The following is a 22,767-nucleotide window of genomic DNA, read 5'->3' on the forward strand; positions in this document are numbered from 1 at the left end:
GTATCGTGCGTGTGTTTTGTTTTTCGCACCCCCGAGGGGAAGAGGGTCCCGCTTCTGTGTTTGGCATCGAGATGCCACCGTTGGCTTTTTGTTCTCATGGGTATCCTCGTCGAAAAGTTGCCATCTCGTGCTTTTCTAGGCCAAAGCCGCTTTTTCCTGCTAGTTTGGGGTGTGTAGAGAAATGTCTTTATTTGGCGTGGACTACTAGGCACCTGGGGGAAGTATCCCGGGATCTGTAACCGCTGGCAGAAACGGCAGAGTATGTATTGGCAATTAATCCTGGTACAGGCAAGTATCCGGCTCAGGGTTAGGAAGGACCTGCCGGGGGTGAGTTCCCTGCCTCCCCACGTTCCCACCCAAGGGGGCGATGGAGTCCGTGGGAGCTGCTGATCCCACCCAGGCAGGTGCTGGGGCTTGTTGGCAGCCGTGGCTCATGCCTGTAATCCCAGCACTTTGGGAGGCCGAGGCGGGCAGACCACCTGAGATCAGGAGTTCGAGACCAACGTGGGCAACATGGTGAAACCCCGTCTCTACTAAACATACAGAAATTAGCCGGGCAGGAGACTCGCTTGAATCCAGGAGGCGGAGGTTGCAGTGAGCCAAGATCCTGCCACTGCACTCCAGCCTGGACGACAGAGGAGACTCCGTCTTAAAAAAAAAAAAAAAAAAAGAAAAATGCAGTTGTGTACCCAGAAGTCCCAGAGTCTACCACTGGTTTCCTCAGCAGTTTGTTGAGGCTTTCTGAGAATTTACTGGCATAGATCCAGGAGCAGATCAAAGTTCTGCTCTAGTCTTAGCCCGTAATCCCAGCTACTCAGGAGGCTGAGGCAGGAGAATCGCTTGAACCTGGGAGGCGGAGGTTGCGGTGAGCCAAGATTGCGCCATTGCGCTCCAGCCTGAGCAACAAGAGCAAAATTCCATCTCAAAAAAAAAAAAAAAAAAAAAAAAAAAAAAAAAAAAAATCAGTCACAGAGGTGACTGGGTGGGACTAAGATCATGAGGGTCTTGTAGACACCATAGTAAGGCTTTAAATCTGGGTGAAGCGGGTTTAGAGCAGAGGTGTGGCATGATGTGATCAAAAAATGAAAAGCAGGGAGACCAATCAGGAGATTTACTAATCCAGGCAAGATGATGGTTGTCTCAAACCAGGTTAAACCATTGGGTAAATAGAAGGGGTAGGGGTGTGAGAAAAATAAGGTGCTTACCCCACACTTGCCTTTTTCTGATGCCTGTAAAATGATCACATTTTCCTCAAGTGAGAAGGGGCTGAAGAGGCTGACAGAGGTCGACTAGTTTCGTAGCTCTCGAGCAAATGGAATCAAGTGCTGATGATGAAGCCGAACAGAGAGGGTGTGCAACTCTGTGATTTCTCTGTAGGAAGGACCCAGTATTAATCTCCCCTGGGTTCAGAGCTAGAACCTGGGCACCTGCTGTCAATAAATATATTGAAAGCCCTATCATAGGCAGGCAGCTTTCTAGCCACCTGTGGATGGAGCAGTCAACAAAACAAGTAGGAATCGCTGACCTGGAGCTTACATTCCAGGGGGTGATGTTAGATAGAAAACTAAATCACAGCATGTTCGATCAGTGCTGCTCAAACTTCAGCGTGGATGGAATGCACATTCTGACTCAATAGATGTTGCAAAGGTGGGGCCTCAAGTGTGAGTTCTTAACTGAGTCACTTCCAAGGTGCCAGGTGATGCTGAAGCTGCTGGTCGAAGGCCACACTGCTACTAAGTAGCAAGGTACTAAGTACTGTGGGGGGCGGGAGAGGAAGAAAGAGACCGGGCACGGTGGCACACGCCTGTAACTGCAGCACCTCGGGAGACCGAGGCGGGCGGATGACGAGGTCAGGAAATGTAGTCCACTCACGCGCGTCCCCCAGTCCCCCCTAGTCGAGAGAAGACAGTTGCAGTGAAACGGGACACCGGGTAGCAGTTGGGCCTGGGAAGAAGAGCCGGATGACACGCATCAGGTAATCTCCGCCGACCACAGAAGCGATAACACGCCGAAAAGAACGTACACGAGAACAGCATCACATCCTCTAAACAAGCCAAAGCCACAAGCCCACGGAACTCTGACATTGTAAGACACGCAAAGCCAGGGGAAAGCGCGAACGCAGTCCCCCACTACCACAAATTATGCAGTCGAGTTTCCCACATTTGGGGAAATCGCAGGGGTCAGCACATCCGGAGTGCAATGGATAAGCCTCGCCCTGGGAAAACCACCTTCGTGATCATGGTATCTCCCCTGCCAGGTAAGTATGAGTTGCCAGGCTCCCGTCTACTCACTCCCTCGCGCCCGTCACACTTTCACACACGGTCACTTCCCTTCCGCGGCCCCAGTCCTCTCGCCCCTTCAAGACTCCCTCGCTTCACCCTCGCCGCTCGGGAAAACCACCCAGAAACCACTCCGAAGTCGGGCGTGGGACGTGGGTGTCCCAGGCCGAGCGGGACCGACAGCCTCCGCGCGCCGTGCTTATCTGCATATACCACGCCCTCACGGCCGGGGAACGTCCCCGGCGCTTCGTTCTCTTCCCCCTCGCAGACGCGAGACCTACAAGGGGCGCGCTCCGAGGCTGGGTAGGCGCCGGTCGGCGCGCGGCCGCGGGCCTGGGACCGGGGAGACGCGAGAGAGGAGGGGCGGAGAGAGGGGGTGGAGGAGGGGAGAGGGAGCTCGCGGCCCGTGAGACATCTACTCTGACGTTCTAGTTAAAATGAGTATTATTTTGTAGCTTGAAGTTCAAAGTTAGACTGGGTCATTTGTCGTCCTATCTTTGTCTAACCTTTTTACTGTCGGAAAATCAGTCCCTTGAGCTAGTCAGGCCTCGGGTGGTGCCTACCTTGTTTACATTATCCTCTCCTCTCTCTCTCCCTCTCTGTTTCTCTCTTTCCCTCCCTCCCTCCCTCCCTCCCTTCCTTCTCTTTCCTGGAGTCTCGCTCCGTCGCCCGGGTTCAAGCGATTCTCGTGCCTCAGCCTCGCGAGTAGCTGGGACTACAGGCGCGCGCCACCACGCCCAGCTAATTTTTGTATTTTTAGTAGAAATGAGATTTCACCATATTAACCAGGCTGGTCTCGAACTCCTGACCTCGTGACTCGCCCCGCCCCGCCCCGCCCCGCCCCAGCCTCCGTAAGTGCTGGGATTACAATTGAAATTCACCAGATCTTCCCAGACAGAAAATAAAAGGCGGTCCCCTCTTTCATCAGGATTGCTTCCTCACCCCTGCCCAGTTCCTGTTTTCTCATAGATTGTTACATTTCTTTCCTGTGGGGAGATGGATTTGAGACTGAGCCACCATCTCCTTAGCTTTAGAGCGCGGCCACTGAAATTAAAGGCTTCTTGCCAATACTCATCTTCTCAGAGATTGGCTTTCTGTGTGGCAAGCGGCAGGACCTAAACTGAACCCCTGGTGTTCCGGTAACAGAATTACAGGCTTTGCTCCTCCTTTTCTTTTTATGTACTTATTTATTTTTTGAGATGGAGTCTCGCTCTGTCGCCCAGACTGGAGTGCAGTGGTGCAATCTCACCTCACTGCAACATCTGCTTCCCGGGTTCAAGCGGTTCCCTGCCTCAGCCTCCCAACTAGCTGGGATTACGCCACCACGCCCAGCTAATTTTTGTATTTTTAGTAGAGACGGGGTTTCGCTGTGTTGACGAGGCTGGTCTCGAGCTCCTCACTTCATGATCCAATCGCCTCGGCCTACCAAAATGCTGGGATTACAGGCGTGAGCCACCGTGCCCGGCCTCTGGTTCTCATCTTCTAAATATGTAAAACACTAACAGCTTCAATAAGCTAAAATTACATTAAAAGGTATACTCCGAAAAGGATCACTCTCCTACTCTGTTCCCAGTCAGTCGACCTGGTAAATAATCAATTCAGGTTTATCAGGCTTGTGTTTCTTTTTCACAAGAAGAAAAACAAGAATAAATAGACAGGGTGGCATTCACTTTTGTGAATTTTCACTTATGTTTCACTTTTTCACTTATGTTTCTCACTGTACTACATGATCCATGGCCCATAACTAGGGAAACCTAGATACAGGTCCAGGGAACCTGCGCAACACCTCAAGGACATCATCAACGAAAATGTAAACAAACGCGTGGGCGCGGTGGCTCACACCTGTAATCCCAGCACTTTGGGAGGCCGAGGCGGTCAGATCTCCTGAGGTCGGGTTTGAAACCAGCCTGACCAACTTGGAGAAACCCGGTCTCTATTAAAAATACAAAATTAGCTGGACGTGGTGGCGCATGCCTGTAATCCCAGTTACTAGGGAGGCCGAAGCAGGAGAATAGCTTGAACCCGGGAGGCAGAAGTTGCAGCGAGGCAAGACTGAAACTCCCTCTCAAAGAAAAGAGAAGAAGGGAGGGGAGGAGAGGAAAAGAGAAAAGAGAAGAAAATGGTCATGAAAGAAGTATCAGCCGGGCGCGGTGACTCACGCCTATAATCCCAGCACTTTGGGAGGCCGAGACGGGTGGATCACAAGGTCAAGAGATCGAGATCATCCTGGTCAACATGGTGAAACCCCGTCTCTACTAAAAATACAAAAATTAGCTGGGCATGGTGGCGCACGCCTGTAGTCCCAGCTACTCGGGAGGCTGAGGCAGGAGAATTGCTTGAACCCAGGAGATGGAGGTTGCGGTGAGCCGAGATTACGCCACTGCACTCCAGCCTGATATCATATTGTGGTTCACGTCACTATGCCTGGTTAACTTATTTTTAGTAGAGACAGGATGTCAATTTATTGCCGAGGCTGGTCTTCAATTCTTGGACTCAAGGGATCCTCCTGCCTCCACATCCCTAAATGATGCTGGGATTACAGGCATAAGCCACCCGGTTTGACGGCTTTTACATTTTCTTTTCTTTCTGAGACACAATCTCAGTTTGTCGCCCAGGCTGGAGTGTATTGGTGCCATCTCGGCTCAACCCAACCTCCGCTCCCAGGTTCAAGGGATTCTCTGCCTCAGCCTCCTGAGTAGCTGGGATTACAGGTGCCTGCCACCACGCCCTGCTAATTTTTGTATTTTTAGTAGAGACAAGAGTTCACCATCTTGGCCAGGCTGGTCTTGAACTCCTGACCTCGCGATCCACCCGCCTCGGCTTTAAAAGGATTAGGGTTTTTATATCTATGTAACTTTCTGCACTGCCTTTGAGGTCTTTTGATTATTGCCCTTGCTTAAATGAGTAACTATCATTTAACAGTAATCTGTGATTCAGTTTTGATAAAATTTTGAGCCTTTAAAAAACTTTTTTTAAAATTTTTAGATGGAGTCTCACTCTGTCGCCCAGGCTAGAGTGCAGTGGCTGGATCTTGGCTCCTTGCAACCACCGCCTCCCGGGTTCAAGCGATTCTCCTGCCTCAGCCTCCCAAGTAGGTGGGACTACAGGTGCACGCCTTCTTTATGTAATTTTAGCTTATTGAAGCTGTTAGTGTTTTACATATTTAGAAGATGAGAACCAGAGGCCGGGCACGGTGGCTCACGCCTGTAATCCCAGCATTTTGGTAGGCCGAGGCGATTGGATCATGAAGTGAGGAGCTCGAGACCAGCCTCGTCAACACAGCGAAACCCCGTCTCTACTAAAAATACAAAAATTAGCTGGGCGTGGTGGCGTAATCCCAGCTAGTTGGGAGGCTGAGGCAGGGAACCGCTTGAACCCGGGAAGCAGATGTTGCAGTGAGGTGAGATTGCACCACTGCACTCCAGTCTGGGCGACAGAGCGAGACTCCATCTCAAAAAATAAATAAGTACATAAAAAGAAAAGGAGGAGCAAAGCCTGTAATTCTGTTACCGGAACACCAGGGGTTCAGTTTAGGTCCTGCCGCTTGCCACACAGAAAGCCAATCTCTGAGAAGATGATTATTGGCAAGAAGCCTTTAATTTCAGTGGCCGCGCTCTAAAGCTAAGGAGATGGTGGCTCAGTCTCAAATCCATCTCCCCACAGGAAAGAAATGTAACAATCTATGAGAAAACAGGAACTGGGCAGGGGTGAGGAAGCAATCCTGATGAAAGAGGGGACCGCCTTTTATTTTCTGTCTGGGAAGATCTGGTGAATTTCAATTGTAATCCCAGCACTTACGGAGGCTGGGGCGGGGCGGGGCGGGGCGGGGCGAGTCACGAGGTCAGGAGTTCGAGACCAGCCTGGTTAATATGGTGAAATCTCATTTCTACTAAAAATACAAAAATTAGCTGGGCGTGGTGGCGCGCGCCTGTAGTCCCAGCTACTCGCGAGGCTGAGGCACGAGAATCGCTTGAACCCGGGCGACGGAGCGAGACTCCAGGAAAGAGAAGGAAGGGAGGGAGGGAGGGAGGGAGGGAAAGAGAGAAACAGAGAGGGAGAGAGAGAGGAGAGGATAATGTAAACAAGGTAGGCACCACCCGAGGCCTGACTAGCTCAAGGGACTGATTTTCCGACAGTAAAAAGGTTAGACAAAGATAGGACGACAAATGACCCAGTCTAACTTTGAACTTCAAGCTACAAAATAATACTCATTTTAACTAGAACGTCAGAGTAGATGTCTCACGGGCCGCGAGCTCCCTCTCCCCTCCTCCACCCCCTCTCTCCGCCCCTCCTCTCTCGCGTCTCCCCGGTCCCAGGCCCGCGGCCGCGCGCCGACCGGCGCCTACCCAGCCTCGGAGCGCGCCCCTTGTAGGTCTCGCGTCTGCGAGGGGGAAGAGAACGAAGCGCCGGGGACGTTCCCCGGCCGTGAGGGCGTGGTATATGCAGATAAGCACGGCGCGCGGAGGCTGTCGGTCCCGCTCGGCCTGGGACACCCACGTCCCACGCCCGACTTCGGAGTGGTTTCTGGGTGGTTTTCCCGAGCGGCGAGGGTGAAGCGAGGGAGTCTTGAAGGGGCGAGAGGACTGGGGCCGCGGAAGGGAAGTGACCGTGTGTGAAAGTGTGACGGGCGCGAGGGAGTGAGTAGACGGGAGCCTGGCAACTCATACTTACCTGGCAGGGGAGATACCATGATCACGAAGGTGGTTTTCCCAGGGCGAGGCTTATCCATTGCACTCCGGATGTGCTGACCCCTGCGATTTCCCCAAATGTGGGAAACTCGACTGCATAATTTGTGGTAGTGGGGGACTGCGTTCGCGCTTTCCCCTGGCTTTGCGTGTCTTACAATGTCAGAGTTCCGTGGGCTTGTGGCTTTGGCTTGTTTAGAGGATGTGATGCTGTTCTCGTGTACGTTCTTTTCGGCGTGTTATCGCTTCTGTGGTCGGCGGAGATTACCTGATGCGTGTCATCCGGCTCTTCTTCCCAGGCCCAACTGCTACCCGGTGTCCCGTTTCACTGCAACTGTCTTCTCTCGACTAGGGGGGACTGGGGGACGCGCGTGAGTGGACTACATTTCCTGACCTCGTCATCCGCCCGCCTCGGTCTCCCGAGGTGCTGCAGTTACAGGCGTGTGCCACCGTGCCCGGTCTCTTTCTTCCTCTCCCGCCCCCCACAGTACTTAGTACCTTGCTACTTAGTAGCAGTGTGGCCTTCGACCAGCAGCTTCAGCATCACCTGGCACCTTGGAAGTGACTCAGTTAAGAACTCACACTTGAGGCCCCACCTTTGCAACATCTATTGAGTCAGAATGTGCATTCCATCCACGCTGAAGTTTGAGCAGCACTGATCGAACATGCTGTGATTTAGTTTTCTATCTAACATCACCCCCTGGAATGTAAGCTCCAGGTCAGCGATTCCTACTTGTTTTGTTGACTGCTCCATCCACAGGTGGCTAGAAAGCTGCCTGCCTATGATAGGGCTTTCAATATATTTATTGACAGCAGGTGCCCAGGTTCTAGCTCTGAACCCAGGGGAGATTAATACTGGGTCCTTCCTACAGAGAAATCACAGAGTTGCACACCCTCTCTGTTCGGCTTCATCATCAGCACTTGATTCCATTTGCTCGAGAGCTACGAAACTAGTCGACCTCTGTCAGCCTCTTCAGCCCCTTCTCACTTGAGGAAAATGTGATCATTTTACAGGCATCAGAAAAAGGCAAGTGTGGGGTAAGCACCTTATTTTTCTCACACCCCTACCCCTTCTATTTACCCAATGGTTTAACCTGGTTTGAGACAACCATCATCTTGCCTGGATTAGTAAATCTCCTGATTGGTCTCCCTGCTTTTCATTTTTTGATCACATCATGCCACACCTCTGCTCTAAACCCGCTTCACCCAGATTTAAAGCCTTACTATGGTGTCTACAAGACCCTCATGATCTTAGTCCCACCCAGTCACCTCTGTGACTGATTTTTTTTTTTTTTTTTTTTTTTTTTTTTTTTTTTTGAGATGGAATTTTGCTCTTGTTGCTCAGGCTGGAGCGCAATGGCGCAATCTTGGCTCACCGCAACCTCCGCCTCCCAGGTTCAAGCGATTCTCCTGCCTCAGCCTCCTGAGTAGCTGGGATTACGGGCTAAGACTAGAGCAGAACTTTGATCTGCTCCTGGATCTATGCCAGTAAATTCTCAGAAAGCCTCAACAAACTGCTGAGGAAACCAGTGGTAGACTCTGGGACTTCTGGGTACACAACTGCATTTTTCTTTTTTTTTTTTTTTTTTAAGACGGAGTCTCCTCTGTCGTCCAGGCTGGAGTGCAGTGGCAGGATCTTGGCTCACTGCAACCTCCGCCTCCTGGATTCAAGCGAGTCTCCTGCCCGGCTAATTTCTGTATGTTTAGTAGAGACGGGGTTTCACCATGTTGCCCACGTTGGTCTCGAACTCCTGATCTCAGGTGGTCTGCCCGCCTCGGCCTCCCAAAGTGCTGGGATTACAGGCATGAGCCACGGCTGCCAACAAGCCCCAGCACCTGCCTGGGTGGGATCAGCAGCTCCCACGGACTCCATCGCCCCCTTGGGTGGGAACGTGGGGAGGCAGGGAACTCACCCCCGGCAGGTCCTTCCTAACCCTGAGCCGGATACTTGCCTGTACCAGGATTAATTGCCAATACATACTCTGCCGTTTCTGCCAGCGGTTACAGATCCCGGGATACTTCCCCCAGGTGCCTAGTAGTCCACGCCAAATAAAGACATTTCTCTACACACCCCAAACTAGCAGGAAAAAGCGGCTTTGGCCTAGAAAAGCACGAGATGGCAACTTTTCGACGAGGATACCCATGAGAACAAAAAGCCAACGGTGGCATCTCGATGCCAAACACAGAAGCGGGACCCTCTTCCCCTCGGGGGTGCGAAAAACAAAACACACGCACGATACCTGACTGACAGGCACGCAAACCAGAAACGCAACACCAGACACCATCGAGGTGACCTACATACCTAGAAATTCAGGAAGCAGTTTGCTATTCAAGCATAATCAGCAGGGAAGAGCTCGTATGCAGTCGCCCACTACCACGAATCATGCAGTCGAGATACTCACATTTGGGGAAATCGCAAGAATCAGCACATCCGGCGTGTAATGACTAAAACTCCCTCATAATACCACCTTCGTACGCATAGCATTTTTTCCACCAAGTATGAGTTATCGGCCCCGCCTCCTCTCGTACCCTCGCGCCCGCCACGCACTGAACACATGGTCACTTCCCTCGCGCGGCCCCAGCCCCCTCACCCTCTCCAGTTCCCTCGCCCCACCCTCGCCGCTAGAGGAAACCACCGGCAGCACTCGGATGTCTCCGCGCGCGGGACGTGGGCTCCCGGGCCGAGCGTGACCGGCAGCCTCCGCGTGCCGTGCTTATCTGCATACGCCTCGCCCGCGCGGGGGGACGTCCCGGGCGCTCCGGTCTCTCCGACTCCGGGACGGGGCACTTACGGAGGGCGCGGGACAGGCCTGGGTGTCTCCGGGGCCGGGTGGGCGCAGGTGGGCGCGCGGGCGGGAGTCTGGGACCTGAAAGGGATACTCGAGAGGACGAGGTGGGGGAGAGGGGGAGACAGAGAGAGGGAGACGAGAGCAGGAGAGAGGGAGAGAAAAGAAGGAGGAGGAGGAGAGAAGAGGGAGGGAGGGAGAGAGAGGTGGGAGCTCGCGGCCCCACCTCCCCGGGACCTAGCGCCTGGGCCAGGCAGGGCTCGGGTTTGAGCTCACCTTCCTTTCGGCAAAAAGCGAGTTTCAGCCCCTTCTCTTTTCGCCAGCCCAACAGACGTCTTCCCCACAGGACACAACTATTACGGGGTTCCCCTCCGCCCCCCACCCCGGTTAAACATGAAGCACTAAGATCTCCCCAAGCAACTTGACAGGACATCGTTTTCCCCGAGCATCTTCCGGGATAGGCTCGTCAGAAATGGCTGTAACACAATCGGCCGAGAAACCTAGGAAAACCTAAAGCGGGGTCGGGGGGCCGGGTGGGGCGTGGCGGGTGTGGGAAATCAAGCGTCTTACTTTGAAGGAAAGAACATCAGGACAAAATAGAAACTTTGTCCACTATGCCAATCGTGCACCGGTCGAACTGAGTGTATAACGCTAGATAACAAACTGTTTTTAACTTGGAAAAATATGCAAATACACTGTTATGTGTCAATTCACACCATCTGAGATATTTATTCTGCGTAATCTGTTCAACCTTCCTTTTGTGCTTAGATGGTGAGCTATCCTCGATTTTTTTTCCTTTTTTTTTTTTTTTTTTGGAGGCGGAGTCTCGCTCAGCCGCCCAGGCTGGAGTGCAGTGGCGCGATCTGCAATCTCCGCCTCCCGGGTTCTCCCGCCTCGGCCTCCAGAGTAACTGGGACTACAGGCATGCACCACCACCACGCCCGGCTAATTTTTGTATTTTTAGTAGAGATGGGGTTTCACCATGTTGGTCAGGCTGGTGTCAAACTCCTGACCTCAGATGATCCGCCCGCCTCCCGCCTTGGCCTTCCAAAGTGCTGGGATTACAGGCGTCAGCCAGCGCGGCTGGCCTCTAATGTAAAATAATTTTTTTTTTAATATCTCTAGCTGTATTTTTATAACTCCCCCGTTTATTTTGAAATATTCATATGATTTTGACATTATCTCAAAATACACAGAAATTACCTGTATCTGCCTATACATTTATTACATGCTGATAAAGAATACTTAACAATCAATATTTACGCATGCCAAATAAAACTTTTCCCAACTTTTAAAGTTATTTTTTAAAATAAGCCAATTTATATTGGACATTTGGGTTACATGTGCATATGAAAGTCATATTCCTCAACTGACCACAGATAGACTAGCATACAAGTGTCCTTCTTTCTGGATGGAATTAAGTTTCAGAGGCAAAGTGGTTCAGATGGGAGCAAATGAGCTGACCTCCTCATGAAGTAAACTCGACAAAATCAAGAAGTATTAAAGGTGCTAATGACTGATTCCATAAATCTTTCCGTCTTCTCTATCTTTTCAATATACAAGTGTGCACTATGGGTGTGTATAAATTAAAACACTTCTAATCTATACTGTGAGCTCCTACGGAGGGGCTACTGTGAATCCATAAAAGGCCCTGGGGAAGAGAGAGGTAGCGCAGGGGAGCGGAGGGCACCTGCCCTCCATCAGGCCATCCACACAAACCTACTGAAGAGGTAGACTCGATGATCTGGGTCTCAGTGGGCTTAGATGTTGACCTGGGCCTTCAAGTGAGGTTTTCCTTCGTTATGTTTTATATTGTTTGTTCGACTATTTTTGTAATTGGGGCAAAGTGAGATGTTCAACTAGTCTAAGAATGCTTAATATACCCCATAAACTGACTGAATCAAAGGTTTTTATTTATTCTTCTGCCAATCACAACTGATTTCCATGTACAATTATTTTTTAAGGTAAGAAACAGTGAGTCAACTGAACAAAGAGCTGGGGCTTTGGGCTCTGGAACATTATTGCACACTGACTGGGAAACGCAGGGCCTCAGGTTGGGGTCTAGTCAGGCTGGCCGCAGCAGGGCACGAACCTGCCTCTGGGCCTTCTCCGAAAACGCTCTGCGGCACCTGACCTACTGCTGGTACACCGCCTCAAAGTCAGAGTCATTCCCATAATAGGGATCTTCAGTAATCAAGTTGTTTTTGTGGATCATAGCTCCCAGGTAGTTCAGTTTCAGCTTTGCACGTTTTAACTTGATTACTTTTTCTATTCAAATCTCTCAGATTGCTTTCATCCATACATAGTATATAATCAAATGTGGCAAAATATTCTTTGGTAATCTGCCGGGCAACGTGGCTCATGGGAATGCCATGCCTCTTCATGCAGTTCTGCCCTAGGTAGTCAGGGGGGTTCCCCATCTCATACCCGGAAGTTGCCGCGCTGTCTACCCTCCAATTCTCTGAGATATTTTGATCAGTTACAAGTTTCCTGAAAACTGCTTCTGCAATGGGTGATTGACAAATGTTACCCAGACATACAAACAGCACGGACTTGGTAACTGGCTCCGCCATCTTCCCGCATGCAGTCTAAAATAATTAAAAAAAAAAAAAAATTCTTGGCCGGGCGCGGATGACCTGAGGTCAGCAGTTCAAGACCAGCCTGGCCAACATGGTGAAACCCCATCTCCACTAAAAAATGCAAACATTAGCTGGGCATGATGGCGGGTGCCTGCAATCCCAGCTACTTGGGAGGCTGAGGCGGGAGAATCCTTTGAACCCAGCGGGCAGAGGTTGCAGTGAGCCGAGAGCCGTTGCACTCCAGCCTGGGCGACAGAGCGAGACTCTGTCTCACACACAAGCACGCACGCACGCACGCATGCCCACATTCTAATCACAGGTCTGTTTTACTGTCTCTCAGGTCCAGACTTATTTTGTGCGGTTTGCAGGGTATCCTGGGGTGAACACTCCTGTCTTACTAACAGACCCTGATTTTGTCCACAGGATCAATACACTCAGCTAAAACAGCTCAATTTCCTCATCACACAACACAGTTCTGGCCAGTCAGACACCAGCCCCCAGAAAGGGCATCTTGAGGAGAAAAAAAAGACCAAGCCACTTTTTGAAGAAAGTCTTTGTCCCTACCCACTTTTTCTACCTGGAAGTCAGACCGAGGCCTGGAGTGTAGTGGCCGCCTTGGTACCCAGAAGCGACAGCCATGGCCAGGAGACCTTATGCCTGGCATGGTAGAGCAGATGGAGGAGGAGCCTCCTGGTGAATAACCTGGTGCACAGCCCTAAAACTGCTACTCCTGAAATTCTGAATAGGTGAGAAAAATAAGTGCTGTCTGAGCTGCCCACTGGTTGTTTCCTGTAGCCAAGGTGAAATCTTACCTAACAGAGTTCTACCCTCATTTTTTCTTTTCTTTTCTTTTTTTTTTTTTTTTTTTGAGACACAGTCTGGCTCTATCACCCAGGCTGGAGTGCAGTGGCACAATCCTGGCTCACTGCAACCTCCTGCTCCTGGGTTCAAGCAGTTATCCTGCCTGAGCCTCCTGAGTAGCTGGGATTACAGGTGCCTGTCACTGTGCCCGGCTAATTTTTGTATTTTTAGTAGAGACAAGGTTTCACCATGTTGGTCAGGCTGGTCTTGAACTCCTGACCTCAAATGATCCACCTGCCTTGACCTCCCAAAGTGCTGGGATTATAGGCGTGAGCCACCACGCCAGGCCTCTCCCCTCGTTTTCATATTACATGCCATTTTAATGTATTTCTTGACCCCTGTCTACTGAGAATCATCTGAATGTAAGATTCAAGTGGGACTTCACTTCCTTGTGTTTTGTTTTTGTTTCTGATACAGGGTCTGACTGTCCTCCTCGAGGAGTGCAGTGACAGGATCATGGCTCACTGCTCACTACAGCCTCAACCTCCTGTGCTCAAGCAATCCTCCCACCTCAGCCTCCCACATTAGCTGGGATTACAGGCGCATACCACCATGCCCAGCTGATTTTTAAATTTTCTGTAGAGATGGGGTCTCCCTGTGCTGGTCTCAAACTCCTGGGCACCAGCAGTCCTCCCGAGAGTCAGTGTTCCAAAGTGCTGGGATTACAGGCATGAGCCACCACACCCCGCTTCCTTGTTTTTATTTTTTGTATTTTCTTCACATGTCAGCAGCAGAAGGAAACGAATCCTTGAATTGGCTGGGTGCAGCAGTTACTTGTATCCCCCTCTCCCATGTTACCTATTCTATTTTCTGCGTTGTGCCCCACTTTGAAAAAATCAACTTCTGTGGTTTACTACAAGACGTTAGAGTATCACAGAAGCTTGGGGAGGCAGAGATGGGAGGATCACCTGAGGCCAGAAGTTTGAGACCGTCCTGGGCAACAAGGTGAGAACCCAGTTCTACAGGCGGAAAAAAAAATTTGGGTGTAGCAGCATAGTGCCAAACTAGGTATAGACATTTCACCCAGTCTTTCAGCCTCACTAGCCTACAAGCCAACCCACTCTTTGTAGTTTAAAAGTCCAGCCATCCTCCATCCACACTACAGAAACCCCTCCTCCTAAACTCCCCAGGCCATTCCCGCTGCCTGGACCACTCCTCCTCCTCCTCCTGTCCCTCAAGGTATAAAGCATCAGCCAGGGGAGGAGCCCTGGCCCTCCCAGAAGGTTAAGCTCTGCTTCTGGGGTTCCAGAGGACCATCTTGGAATATTCCACTTAACTAGAGTTATTGTCCATATAGAGCTTTTTCTCTATCACAGGGTGTCTTCCTGTTTTACTTTTGTGTCCCCAGGCACAAGATGGTCAATAAATGTAAAAACGAGTATCTCCATTCAACAGCAGTGAATCCTGGGCTGGCCGTTTTTATAAGGGAGTAGCAGTGAGCTATGGAGTAAATGTTTCAACTGTTCAGGAGGCACAAAGAACCTTTCCTTAGTCTGCCCTTGAGAGAGTAATACACTTTACCTTATTTGTATGTTTTGTGAAGGCGTTGCAAAGTATAATTGCCAACTCCATATGCACAACACACACAGATGTGTACACTAGTCCCCGCTTATGCATGGGGGATACGTTCCAAGACTCCCGGTGGACACTTGAAACCTGGGACAGGACCAAACCTATTTACTGTTTTTCTCTATACCTACATACAATGATAAAGTTTTATAAATTAGGCACACTAGAAGATTTAATAAAATAGAACAATTATATATGGTGTAATTGAAGCTATCTCGATGTGGTCTCTCTTTTTTTAGGCTGCCCTCGAACACGCAGCCTTGCCTTCTCAAGCGCTAGGACAACTGGCCTCAGGCACCTCGGCTCCCCGAATGTGGTCTCTTTCAAAATTATTATTTTTGAGACGGAGTCTCACTTTATCGCCCAGGCTGGAGTGCAGTGGCACAATCTTGGCTCACTGCAACCTCCGTCTTCTGGGTTCAAGTGATTCTCCTGCCTCAGCCTGAGGAGTAGCTGGGATTGCCGGTGTGCGCCACCACGCCCAGCTGATTTTTGAATTTTCAGTAGAGACGGGGTTTCGCCATGTTGGCCGGGCTGGTCTTGAACTCCTGACGTCAAATAATCTGCCCACCTGTGCCTCCCAAAGTGCTGAGATTACAGGTTCGAGCCACTGTGCCCGGCCTCTCCCATAATACTGTATTGCACTCAGCCTCCTTTTTCTTTTCTTTTTTTTTTTTTTTTTGAGATGGAGTTTCGCTCTTGTTACTCAGGCTGGAGTGCAATGGCACGATCTCGGCTCACCACAACCTCCGCCTCCTGGGTTCAGGCAATTCTCCTGCCTCAGCCTCCTGAGTAGCTGGGATTACAGGCACGCGCCACCGTACCCAGCTAATTTTTTTGTATTTTTAGTAGAGACGGGGTTTCACCATGTTGACCAGGATGGTCTCGATCTCTTGACCTCGTGATCCACTTGCCTCAGCCTCCCAAAGTGCTGGGATTACAGGCGTGAGCCACCACGCCTGGCCTCAGCCTCCTTTTTCTTTTCTTTGAGACGGAGTCTTGCTCCTGTCACTCAGTCTGGAGTGCAGGGGCACGATCTCCACCTCCCGGGTTAAAGCGATTTTCCTGCCTTAGCCTCTCGAGCAGCTGGGACTACAGTTGTGGCACCATGCCCGGCCAATTTTTGTCTTTTTAGTAGAGACAGGGTTTCACCATGTTGGTCAGGCTAGTCTCGAACTCCTGACCTCTGATGATCCACCCGCCTCGGCCTCCCAAAGTGCTGGGATTACAGGTGTCAGCCACCGCACCCAACCAAAAAATTTGTTTTTAAATTTTCTTTTAGATAGGATCTTGCTTTGTTGTGCAGGCTGGCCTCGAACTCCTGGGCTCATACAGTCCTCCCACTTTGGCCTCCTAAAGTGCTGGGATTACAGGTGTAAGCCACCACACCCAACCTCAATCTTCTTGTGATCTGTGACAACCAATACAGCTACTTAGTGGTTGATGGGTGGACAGTGTACACAGCGTGGACACACTGGACAAAGGAACGAATCAGTGTTCCAGGTAGGATGGCAGGATATTTCATCATGCTACTCAGAACAGCGTAAAATTTAAAACATCATTTCTGGAGTTTTCCATTTAATATTTTCAAATTTCAGGTGGCTGTTATAACTGAAGGCAAGCAAAGTGAAACTGCAGAAATGGGGTGACCACTGGACTGCTGGTTTCATTCTACGCCCAGTTTTTAGAGTGCATTACCACAATAAGCACTCTAACAATGTAAACCAGGGGCGAAGGGATGCAGCTTCCACTCTACCTCCTCCCCCAGGAAAGACCACCTTGGTAAATACAGAATAGCAAATGTTTAAGTGAAACACTGGATAGCTTTTGGCCCTATACTTACTATTTCTTAACATTTACACAGCATCTTCACATTTCCAAAGCACAGTACCAACATTTATTAATCCTCACAACACCCCTGTGAGGTAGGTCAATATGTCTTTTATAGTAGAGAACTGAGGCAGAGATCGAGCAAACCTGCCCTAGGCCACGCAGCTGAGGAAGGGGCTAGACCTGGATCCAGAAGCTAGGGCTTTGGGTCCCGCATTCATCCACTGGTGAACATCACATGGGCTTATTTTTACCAGTGAATTTACGTAAAGGACAAAACACACTCAGCCAGCAATGGAAAATCAAGAGTTCAAACAGCACTGGGGGGGAACATGTCAGTACAAGAGACAAAACACTGACCAGTGCATGAATGAGGCAAGAGAACATGCTGCTGAGGAAGGCTGGAATCATCACGACTGGTGAGAAAAGGCGCTCAGGTAGGTTTAGGAAAATGTAAACAAACTAGGAACCCATCCAAGTAGTGACAGGCCCAAATGCCTATGGTCTCCAAGTGGTAGAAAAATTAGAAAAAGATAGTCGAAAAACCCAACCACTCCACCTAACTTTACACTAGGAATGACAATAACGTTCATTCACGTTAGAAAGGCCGATAATGTCTGTGATGTAACTACTGGCGATAGTATCCTATTTGTGTGCCAACTTTTACCCCAAGTATTCTACTTTTCCTTCCCCACAGACAAACAAGTGTTGTTCTTTACAGCAGACCTCTTCCCTCTACATACCAATCTATACACTGGCATAACTACTAAGTGGCTCAATGGCGTATGTCTCATGCTTAATTGGCTGAGCTAGGGACGGAATCTGGGAAATTGCAACAGACTGTACTTTGCTCCTGTATTTCAGGAATAACTGTCTTTAAGCTGCCTCTGTCCAATTCCACCTTTTATGAAGTACACACAGAGGAGCAGTTCATGCTTTTGTGAAGGGACTGGTGGACTTTGTTCAAGATGCCATTTCAAAAGAAATGAGAAAAAAGAAAAACTAAGACCTGCAGTGTAAAGCATTACATGGGAGTAGATTTATTACAGCTACTCCACATTTTCCAGAGTGATACAATGACCACAGAGTTAAAAACTATCACTGTTATCGCTGTTTATTTTACAATAATTGGTTTAGTCTACAAGTTTAAGGCAAACATACTAATGCATTTACTTTTCTTCAGAAATCATACTTATAAAGATTACATAAAATCTGTCCCAAAACTTCTAAGAAATATTCAGTAATTAAAAATAAGTCCGATTAAGATGCTTTACCAGGATACATGAATGAACTAAGGTGGTATATAATGCTTTTTAAAAATAAAATTCAAAAAAAAAATTCAAAAAAGGCAATCTTTATCTTGTTTGAACAATGCATTCTGGAAAGGTTAAACTTGAGAAATTATTTAAAGGTAAGTAAGATTGGCAGCCATAAGGAATACTATTTATAAAATAAACACAGTTATAGAGGCTACTTTAAAGAAGAATGAACTTTGGACTTCTGAGTATGACGAGTGCACGACGATGGCCCACTGTCATGGGGAACACAGTGCGACGTCACAGCACACAGACTGGCATCGTTGGTGCGTGCGCTGCTCCATGGTTCTCAGAAAGAGAGGAGGAGATGCACTTTGTCAGCTGTTTTCTGTTTGTTTCCAGTGAGCATAAATGCTTAACATCATTAAGAAAACAAAAATAAAATCTGAAGGAAGGCAGCCCTTTTTAACAGGAAGGCGGAGTGTAGGCTTATGTGTCTCCATTTAACACTGCTAGGCAGTTCTGCAGCAACTGCAGGTTACCCTAAAAAAGGAAGAAAAAATAAATTATAAATTTTAGTTCAAACAGTTTAGAAGACTCCTACGGAAACTACACTGTTAGAAACCATGTAAATAACAGTGTTAGAGGTCAAATAACTTTATTGATATATTAGAAATTTTAAAAGTCATTCATTATATACACATAAAGGCTTAAAGATATAAAATTACATAATTTGTTTCACGTACAATAGTACTTTTTTTTTTTTTTTGAGATGGAGTCTCTTGCTCTGTCGCCCACCTAGGCTGGCGTGCAGTGGTGCAATCTCAGCTCACTGCAACCTCCACCTCCCAGGTTCAAGTAATTATCCTGCCTCAGCCTCCTGAGTAGCTAGAATTACAGGCACATACCATCATGTTTGGCTAATTTTTTTTTTTTTTTTTTTTTAAGAGATAGGATTTTGCCATGTTGGCCAGGCTGGTCTTCAACTCCTGACCTCAGGTGATCCACCTGCCTCAGTCTCCCAAAGTGCTGGGATTACAGGCATAAGCCACTGTGCCCGGCCAATTTTTGTATTTTTAGCAGAGACAGGGTTTCACCGTGTTGGCCAGTACTGTCTTGATCTCCTGACCTCAAGTTCTGCCCACCTCGGCCTCCCAAAGTGCTGGGATTACAGGCATAAGCCACCACGCCCGGCCAGTAGATAAACTTCTATTTAGAAAATTATCGTTTTGGGTTACTTGACATGTTCTAGTGAGTATAAAACATGCACTTTGTGTTCAAGTTTAACTACTGAACAATTTCTGATTGTATGACAGGCTTTTTTCCATTTTTTTTTTTTTTTTTTAATTGAGGAGTCTCGGCTCTGTGGCCCAGGCTGGAGTGCAGTGGCACAATCTCAGCTCACTGTAACCCCTGCCTCCTAGATTCAAGCGATTCTCCTGCCTCAGCATCCTGAGTAGCTGGAACTACAGGCACCTGCCACCATACCCAGCTAATTTTGTATTTTTAGTAGAGATGGGGTTTCACCATATTGGCCAGGCTGGTCTCGAACTCCTGACCTTGTGATCCACCCGCCTTGGCCTCTCAAAGTGCTGGGATTTACAGGCGTTGAGCCACCGTGCCACACCCTGATTTTTAAATGTTTTTTATTAAGGAAGACTTTTTAAAAAACAACTAGTCAAAAGTGATACTGCTTTCCATATTAGGTAATAGGCTCTTTCAGACCTGATCATTAGAGACATTATAGATATCATTCTTAACTTAATTAAATAATCTTTAAAATCCCTCTCAATTCTAAGATTCTCTATTCTTAAAATTAAGGTTTAGGCCAAATTTTATATTAACTACAAGAAGAGGCTTAATTCAAAGTAAACAACTAATGTAACAAAGACCAGAGGACCAGGCATAGTGGCATACACCTGTAATGCCAGCTACTTGGGAGGCTGAGGCAGGAGGATCAACTGACCCCTGGAGTTTGATGCTATACTGGACAACATAACAAGACTCCAGCTCTAAAATAAAATTAAATAAATACATTTAAAAAGCAAACAAACAAACAAAAAGGCCAGGCATGGTGGCTGATGCCTGTAAGCCCAGCAGTTTGGGAGGTTGAGGAGGGTGGATCACCTGATGTCAGGAGTTCGAAACCAGTGTCGCTAACATGGCGAAACCCCATCTCTACTAAAAATACAAAAATTAGCCAGGTATGGTGGCACGCACCTGTAGTCCCAGCTACTCGGGAGGCTGAGGCAGGAAAGTTGCTTGAACCTGAGAGGCAGAGGTTGCACTGAGCCAAGATCACGCCACTGCACTCCAGTCTGGGCAACATGGTGAGACTCCATCTCAAAAAAAACCTCAGACTGGTTGGGCATGGTGGCTCAGGTCTGTAATCCCAGCACTTTGGGAGGCTGATGCAGGAGGATCATTTGAGGTCGGGATTTTGACATCAGCCTGGCCAAACACAGTAAAAATCAGTCTCTATTAAAAATACAAAAATCAACTGGGTGTGGTGGCACATACCTGTAATCCCAGGTACTCAGGAGGCTGAGGCATGAGAATTACCTGAACCCAGAAGGCAAAGGTTGCAATGAGCTGAGATCATGTCACTGCACTCCAGCCTGGGCAACACAGCAAGACTGTCTCAAAAAACAAACAAAACAAAACAAAACACCCAAACCAACTATTTTGAAGCAGTGAAATAATCTTGTAAAACGTAATTCCAGTTCTGGAAGAGTTGTCACAGTATCCCTATGAAAACTGAGATTAAAGAATTATCAATGTCATAACTGATTCATTTCTAATTACATGTAACTTAAATTATTAACTCTTTATTACACTACCTTTGCATGCTTCAGTTCTAACTCTGCCAGTTCCACTAAATTTTTTCTGAATGCAGCAACTCTTCTTGTCTTAAAATCTATAAGTTCTGTGAACAAAGAAATTAGAATTATTTAATTTACAGAATAGTCATAAAGCATACCTTGTGATTAAAGGTTAACATAACAACAGTACCTTGTTTTGCAGACTCAGATATTTTTTCAAATTTCTGACAACATAATTGTTGGGAAGTTTCAGCCTGCAGAACATCTTTATTTTTTGCTCTTGCTTTATCCAGTGCTTTATTAGCATTTTCATAATCCACTAGTGACCTGGACCTTCGATACAGCAGATCCTGTGAAACAGAATGCTTCACAATAGTATATATACTGTATGTTTCCAGTAGTCACACCCAGCCGCCGTCACCACCACTACAACCATCAGTACTAACACTTACACAGTGAACGCTACATGCCAGTTACTCTAATTTTTAAAGATTTTTCTAGAGACGGGGCCTCGCTATGTTGCCCAGGCAGGTCTCAAACTCCTGGCCTCAACGTGATCCTCTTGTTTCAGCCTCCTAAAGTGGACTGATTACAGGCATGAGTCACTGCACTCAGCCCTTTTTTTAAATAACAGCTTTAGCCGGGTGCGGTGGCTCAAGCCTGTAATCCCAGCACTTTGGGAGGCCAAGGCAGATCATGAGGTCAAGAGATCGAGACCATCCTGGTCAACATGGTGAAATCCCGTTTCTACTAAAAATATAAAAAATTAGCTGGGCATGGTGGCGTGTGCCTGTAATCCCAGCTACTCAGGAGGCTGAGGCAGGAGAATTGCCTGAACCCAGGAGGCAGAGGTTGTGGTGAGCCGAGATCGCGCCATTGCACTCCAGCCTGAGTAACAAGTGCGAAACTCCGTCTCAAAAAAAAAAAAATCACAGCTTTAATGAGATAATTGATATACCACGTAACTCACCATTTAAAGTATATAATTCAATGTTTTTTAGGAAGCTCACAGAATTGAGCATCACCACAACAGATTTTGGAACACTTTCATCACCCAAAGAGAAACCGCAACCCCATTAACAGCCATTTGCCACTTTCCCATGTGTGCCCATCCCTAGACAACCACTAATATGCTACCTCTACAGATTTGCCTATTCTGGACATTTCATATAAATGGAATCATGTGTGTTTTTTGTACCTGGCTTCTACCACTCAGCATGTTTCAAGTTCATCTATGTTGCAGCACATATCAGTATGTCCCTCCTTTCTACTGCTGAATAATATTTCCCTATATGGATATATCACATTGATTTATTCATTCATCAGTTCATAGGCATTTGGTTTATTACCACTTTTTGGACATAATGAATAATGCTGCTGTCAACATTTGCACACAAGTGTTTATGTGGGCATGGTTTCATTTCTCTTTGATTTCTCACTATCGAGGAGTGAAATTGCTGAGTCATATGATGACTCTACATCAAATCTTTGAGAAACTACAATATGGTTTTCCATAGCGGCTGAACATTTTACATTCCGACCAGTACCATATAGCAGTTCCAATTTCCTCACATCCTTGCCAATACATTTTAATTTTTATTTATTTATTTATTTTACTTAAATTCAAACATACTCCAAGATATTTATTTTATTTTTTGAGACAAAGGCTTGCTCTGTTGCCCAGGCTGGAGTGCAGTAGCATGAGCTCGGCACACTGCAACCTCCGCCTCCTGGGTTCCAGCAATTATCCTGCCTCAGCCTCCCTAGTCGCAAGGATTACAGGTGCCCGCCACCATGCCTGGCTAATTTTTGTATGTTTAGTAGAGATGAGGTTTCACCATATTGGCCAGGCTGGTCTCGAACTCCTCACCTTGCAATCTGCCCCCTACCTCGGCCTCCCAAAGTGCTGGAATTATAGGCATGAGTCACCACGCCCAGCCTTTTTTTTTTTTTAAGATGGGGTTTCAGGCCGGGCGCGGTGGCTCACGCCTATAATCCCAGCACTTTGGGAGGCCGAGGCGGGTGGATCACGAGGTCAAGAGATCGAGACCATCCTGGTCAACATGGTGAAACCCTGTCTCTACTAAAAATACAAAAACT

At 48.0% G+C, this 22,767-nt stretch overlaps 2 protein-coding genes, 2 non-coding genes and 1 pseudogene across 6 annotated transcripts in view; 1 reads left to right on the forward strand and 4 right to left on the reverse strand.

Moving 5' to 3' along the window:
- Window positions 1–9,479, reverse strand: part of EAPP (E2F associated phosphoprotein) — a 33,623-nt gene extending 24,144 nt beyond the window's left edge. For all 3 annotated transcript variants that reach the window (XM_064365783.1, XM_064365781.1, XM_064365782.1), the window contains exon 1: window positions 9,367–9,479. The gene's annotated coding sequence lies outside the window, so the exon portion shown is untranslated. The remainder of the gene's footprint in view (window positions 1–9,366) is intronic.
- LOC135270463 (U1 spliceosomal RNA) lies at window positions 2,102–2,265 on the reverse strand. Its single transcript, XR_010338637.1, has one exon. It is a non-coding gene; the product is annotated as a U1 spliceosomal RNA (small nuclear RNA).
- On the forward strand, window positions 6,943–7,106 carry LOC135270474 (U1 spliceosomal RNA). Its single transcript, XR_010338648.1, has one exon. It is a non-coding gene; the product is annotated as a U1 spliceosomal RNA (small nuclear RNA).
- A 2,336-nt stretch (window positions 9,480–11,815) lies between the features above and the next one.
- LOC105729424 (low molecular weight phosphotyrosine protein phosphatase-like) lies at window positions 11,816–12,332 on the reverse strand (annotated as a pseudogene).
- A 5,274-nt stretch (window positions 12,333–17,606) lies between these two features.
- Window positions 17,607–22,767, reverse strand: part of SNX6 (sorting nexin 6) — a 63,846-nt gene continuing 58,685 nt past the window's right edge. The window contains exons 12-14 of the mRNA XM_012468801.2: window positions 20,858–21,017; window positions 20,686–20,771; window positions 17,607–18,388 (exon numbers count right to left, since the gene is read on the reverse strand). Of these exons, the coding sequence (XP_012324224.1) occupies window positions 18,335–18,388; window positions 20,686–20,771; window positions 20,858–21,017 (300 nt within the window). The 3' untranslated portion in view covers window positions 17,607–18,334. The remainder of the gene's footprint in view (window positions 18,389–20,685; window positions 20,772–20,857; window positions 21,018–22,767) is intronic.

Source organism: Aotus nancymaae, unplaced genomic scaffold (assembly GCF_030222135.1).
Source record: "Aotus nancymaae isolate 86718 unplaced genomic scaffold, 86718_ANA_hifiasm-v0.15.2.pri h1tg000062l, whole genome shotgun sequence".
Taxonomy (NCBI): Eukaryota; Metazoa; Chordata; class Mammalia; order Primates; family Aotidae; genus Aotus; species Aotus nancymaae.